We start from the raw sequence: 5831 nt of genomic DNA on the forward strand, positions 1-5831 counted from the left end.
ATAAATAAGACGAGGTTTCTAGAAAAAAAAACATCATATTAGTTAATGAAATTTTTCGGGTACACAAAGACCATCCATTATGTACTCGTAGAAAGAAATCCAATTTTGTTGGATTTAATTTTTTTTTCCCAACGGAGCCTGGCAAGGTGCAAAGATGCTGCACTCGTTCTACTAGCTCTAACAAACTAAAATATCTAGCTTCCTCAAAATAAGAATATCTAGCCAGACCAAAATTCACTTAGTGGGCGCCAGACGTGTATTCTAGAAAGTTAGTCTCGGGACGTAGACATCTCCAGCTGGCGGCTCACCCTTGTGTGCAAGTGCAGCGCCACACCACGGCCGTTAAGGGAATTTTCTTTTATACAGGATCTTTTTCAGTTGAGTACGACCCGGTCGCAATGGATATTTTTCGGGCCGTTAACGTAACCGATTGTTGTTTGGCATGGGAATTGCCCAACCCTCCTTCCTCAGCGTCCTCGCCAGACCAAAGAAGGGCGGAGCATCGCCTCCGTTTGCACCCACGTAAGTACTCACGTCCACCGGCGAACTTGCATGGGATCCCTCCCCCCTCCTCTTCAAATACGCGCCTCCCGAGACGAGGGGAATCAAGCCAAGCACCTGCACCACGCTAGCTAGCTGCCTCCTCTCTCCTCTCTCCTCTCCTGCCTGCCTGCAGGTGCAGAAAGAAAAGAAAGTACGCGCAGCCGTCGCATGTCTTCGGAGATGGAGTCCACTGGATCGAACCGGCCGTGCTGCACGCTGGGCAGCGCGGGGGCGGACGTGCATTGCCATGCCGACACGACATTCTCCTGTGTGACAAGCCATGCCCAGGCGCACCGCACCAGCTCCCTCGCGTCCAACCACCGCCTCACGCGCGTCCAGCCCGAGCCCAACCATGTATGCGCGGAGGTTTCGGCCAGGGCGATGGAACTGGACCCCTGGGTAGCGCGCCTAAGTGCCGCCGAAGCCGGTAGCACGCGTGTGCCGCCGCCCAACAACGTCCGCACGGAGGTTACAGCCAGGGCGATGGGCCTCGACCCCTGGGCTACGCGCCTACGTGCCGCCGCAGCCGGCAGCACACGTGTGCCGCTGCCCAACGACGTCTGCACGGAGGTTACAGCCAGGGCGATGGAACTGGACCCCTGGGTAGTGCGCCTATGTGCCGCCGAAGCCGGCAGCACGCGTGTGCCGCCGCTCAACGACGTCCGCACAGAAGTTACAGCCAGGGCGATGGGCCTCGACCCCTGCGCCGTGAGCCTACGTGTCGCCGTAGCTGGTCGCACGTGTGTCCCGCTGCCCAGCGATGTCCGCGGCAGCTGCGAGGCCACGCTCCTGCTTTTGGCCAGGTGGGTAGGCCTGGACGTGGGGGTTGCACGCCTGCGTGCCGCCGCAGCCTTCCGCACGCTCCGGGTTGAGTTCGCTGCCGCGCCGCGCATGCCACTGCGCGTTGTGATGGCTGTCGCGCTGTGGAGGAAGGTGGCGGCTCACGGCGTCGTCCACCAGCCGGACCATGCGCTGCAGCGCCTGGTTACCTTGTGGCGGTGGCGACGATGATCGGGGGAGTGCACCAAGTAAGGACGGCCGTAGTGGACGTTGAGGAGGATTCGATCGACTACGCGATTGGGGGAGCGCACGAAGTAAGGATGGTGGCAGTGGACGTTGAGGAGGACTCGGTCGACTGCGCGATCGGGGGAGCGCGCGAAGTAAGGACGGGAGCTTTGCTTATTCGTTTAGTATATCTACTACTGGTCTACTCATATGCGTTGCAACAGGAGAAAATTGACGTATTGCTACGAAAAAAGATAAGTTTACATCCACCAAGCTCCGTCATCACCAAAACGCTGGCACAAGCTCCGGAGTAAATGTAATATTTCCTGTCCATGCATTTAGTTGACTTACTCAATCACACTAAGGGAACTTTTAATAAAATTATATTGTAATCTTACATATCATTTTGTATTAAGCCCAAATCTAGAGTGCAAATGTTTCCATGAACTACTGGTCCGATGAGCGGAGGATTCCTAGTTTCAATCGTAGATTCAGTGCACACACACCCGATGCGTTTGGTCTCTATGTGAAGACGATATGTGGTGCATCACATACAGAACACTGCTGAACCTTTGGTGCGGAACTAGCTTTTCTCTATGTTTGAATCTCTAAACCATATTGAAGTGAGTAGGTTGGTTGTCACCATGTGTGCTATTTTTCATGCCCAAATGAAATTAATAAGGGGAGCACCAGAGCCAAGCTAGTATGCACGGTTTTTGTCAACTGTTTCATTGACGAGTTGCAAGTTTTGAAGAAGCCGGTTCAGAGATTGCCCTTGCCATCGTCAGGCGTTGCACCACGATGGTTACCACCTGCGCTGGAACTTCAAAAGTTAATGTTGATGGTGCAGCTTTCACGGATGGCACAAGAGGATCATTCAGTGCAGTAGCTCGTAACGAGGCTGGAGCCTATCTAGGAATCTTCTGCTATGATTGAAGAACTGGACAAACCTGAAATTTTGGAAACTTTGGCCTGCCGAGAGGGGCTGACTCTTGCAGCAGACTTGAACTTGTCACATACTCCCTCCCTCCTAAAATAATTGACTCAACTTTGTAAACTAACTTTAGGACGAAGGGAGTATAAAGCAAGCATTAGATTGCAAAGTTCTTGTCGCTGATTTGGCAAAGGGGTCTTCACGGGGGAACGACTACAATAGAATCTGAGCTTACTGTGCAAAAATAGAAAAATTGTTGCTGGGCCATCGGATGAGAGATCGACCGCATAGATTCTGATTACGCGATTTTTGCACAAAATATGCAGCAAGGTCCGACGCTCCAAGCAAATTTGCTTTCGATGCCCTCCCTATCCAATCCCAAATCCCCTACACACCGGTGGCAGCAGGACCGAAAAATCCTCGGCGGCGGCGGAGGCGGAGGCCCGGATCCTCAGCCAAGCTGGGCGAGCACGCCCAGAAAATGTACCGATCCATATCTTCTCCGATGGCTCCTAACCGGTTCGTCGTGGGCGCTGCAGTTTGACGCAGATTAGAAATGATTTCAAATTTTTTGGATTTACTTTTTTTCCACGGAGCCTGGCAAGGCGTGAAAATGTTGCACTCATTCCGATAGCTCTCACGGACTAGAATATCTAGTATCGGACTAGAATATCTAGCACGCAAAACAACGAGGGGTAGCTGGACTAATATTCAGATAGTGGGCGCCAGACGCCAGACCATGTTTCTAAAAAAAGTCATAGAAATCTTACGGGTACATAGACCATCTTGTTGTTTTTATTGTTATTGTTGTTGTTGTACATAGAGACCATCCATTATGTGTTCATAGAAAAAAAATCCAAATCTTTTGGAAAAAAAATTCCAATGGAGCTCGGCAAGGTGCGAAACTGTTGCACTCGTTCTGCTAGCTTTGAGGAACTAGAATATCTAGTGTCGGACTAGAATATCTAGCTAGACCAAAATTCAGATAGTGGGCGCCAGACGCCAGTCACGTATAGTAGGAGTAGTTTGAAAGTCTGGTCTAGGGAAGTAGGCATCTCCAGGTGGCGGCTCGCCCTCTTGTGCAAGTGCAGCGCCACACCACGGCCGTCAACGTTGTTGATTATTGTTTGGCATGGGAATCGCCCAGCCCTCCTTCCTCCACGTCCTTGCCAGACAAAACAAGGGCGGCGCGTCGCCTCCGTTTGCACCCACGTACGTACGCACGTACATCCACCGGCGATCAACTTGCATGGGATCCCTCTCTTCGTCCTCAAATACGCGTCGCCTAGGGCGAGAGGAATCAAGCCATGCACATGCAGCTGCACCACGCTAGCTAGCTGCCTCCTCGTCGTCCACCCCCGTCTCTCCTCTCCTGCCTGCCTGCAGGTGCAGGAAGAAAGAACGCGTAGCCGCCGCACGTCTTCGGAGATGCTGTCCACTGGCGTGAGGCGGCCGCGCTATGCGCTGTGCGGCACGGGGGCGAACGTGCACTGTCATGCCGACGCAGTGTTCCTCTGCACGCCGTGCCACGCCCAGGTGCACTGCACCAGCTCCCTCGCATCCCGCCGCCGCCTCACGCGCGTCCCACCGCCCAACCACGTCCGCGCGGAGGTTCCGGCCAAGGCGATGGGCCTCGACCCCTGCGTCGCGCGCCTACGTGCCGCAGTTGGCCGCACGCATGTCCCGCCGCCCAGCGACGTCCGCGCCCGCTGCAGGGCCGCGCTCCAGCTTTTGGCCAGGCGGGTAGGCGTGGACGCGGGGACTGCGCGCCTGCGCCGCAGCCTTCCGCACGCTCCTGGTCGAGTTCACCGCCGCGCCGCACATGCGGCTGCGTGTTGCGATGGCTGCCGCACTGTGGATGGAGGTGACGGCTCACGGCGGCGTCCACGACCCTCGGTATGTGCTCCAGCGCCTGGCAGCCCGGGCGCACGTGCTGGACAGTTTCCTTGTGGTCATGGTGGCAGTGATCGGGCGCGCGTGCCAAGTAAGGACGGCCGCAGTGGACGCGGAGGAGGACTCGATCGAATGGGCGATGGTGAAATCACGGACACCACGGGAGCTTTGCTTATTCGTTTAGTATAACTATTAATAGCAAATATGCTTGTGCGTTGCAACGAAGAAAATTAATGCATTGCTACGACAAGAAGACATTTCTCCAACTAAAAAACACTCCACAGCGAGGCACAAACTCCAGAAGTCAATGCAATATCTACCGTTTATGGATTTAGTTGATTTATTATTACTCAATCATCCTAAGGGAGCTTTCAGTAAAATTATATTATAATTTTACATATCACTAACACAAATACCCGTGCGTTGCAACGGGGTATAGCAAGTTTATATAACACCATAAAAATCAACAACAACTATCATCCGCATAAATATGCAGATTCTTCGTTATCCAACCTTAACTGGCCAAACCTGGAGAGGTAGTAAGTTTATCATGCGCTACACTACATATTCTGTCAGAAGTATAGCACAACAAACATCATAAGTGATCCAAGTTTTCACATGCACAAGTGCAGAAGGTTGTAAAAGTATATCCTTTAACCATACAAAAATTTCAAGAATGTAAAATTTAAAAGCTGCGACAGATTGACACTCACCTACTGTTTTCAGTAAAGATATGCATAGGAACCTTCCATGTGGATAAGGCACCTTGATCATGGAACAAAATACGTTCAACCACAACTGAACGATATAGTACTGCTGACATGCTATAGGCATTTTTAAGTTAATGCAACCAATTTACAAGCCCCGTAAATCAAGTCCTTGTATTTCTAACATCAAGCCTTGTGTGCAATAATATGAGCACATGCAACTCCTTCATCTATCGGTATTATACAATAAGCGTAGCATAACCCGTGGTTGCAACAATATGAACACACGCAACAATCTATTTATTATCACAAACGAGATACAAGCCTGGCACATAATGATCAGGTCTTCAAATATTAAAAAAAGTAATGTCTTTGAAATTAAAGGATTGAATTTTACATTCTAGTGAATGAAGCAGGATTGACTATGGCAAATGAAAGAAATCATGCTCATAAAAATTTTATAAAATAATATATGCAGATCATCCTCTTCCATGCGAGAAAAAACACTCACATAAGACTGTTGAAGCTCTGTTCTCAGTTTATGGGATGCAGTAAACACCAGAGAAAATAGAGTGTTTGACAAAAAAACTACCACATTAGGGGTTGCCGTCCCACTGAACTACCACATCCTATATACCTAAGAAGTTCATCCCCATTACCATATTTATCCAAACATGCAGGCTATCTACATCAGCATCTAGCCAAGTCAGCAATTATAAACATCCATACGTACCACATCAGGCCTTCAG

The 5831-nt window shown here is 50.8% G+C and overlaps 1 protein-coding gene and 1 pseudogene across 1 annotated transcript; both read left to right on the forward strand.

Moving 5' to 3' along the window:
- Positions 1–491: 491 nt before the first annotated feature.
- Positions 492–1769, forward strand: LOC147972690 (uncharacterized). Its single transcript, XM_087523504.1, has one exon. The coding sequence runs from the start codon at positions 712–714 to the stop codon at positions 1552–1554; it is 843 nt and encodes a 280-aa protein (XP_087379630.1). The 5' UTR covers positions 492–711; the 3' UTR covers positions 1555–1769.
- A 2141-nt stretch (positions 1770–3910) lies between these two features.
- On the forward strand, positions 3911–4559 carry LOC147972691 (uncharacterized; annotated as a pseudogene).
- Positions 4560–5831: the final 1272 nt, after the last annotated feature.

Source organism: Triticum urartu, chromosome 5A (assembly GCF_056163025.1).
Source record: "Triticum urartu cultivar PI428250 chromosome 5A, HENAU_Tu73, whole genome shotgun sequence".
Lineage (NCBI taxonomy): Eukaryota > Viridiplantae > Streptophyta > Magnoliopsida > Poales > Poaceae > Triticum > Triticum urartu.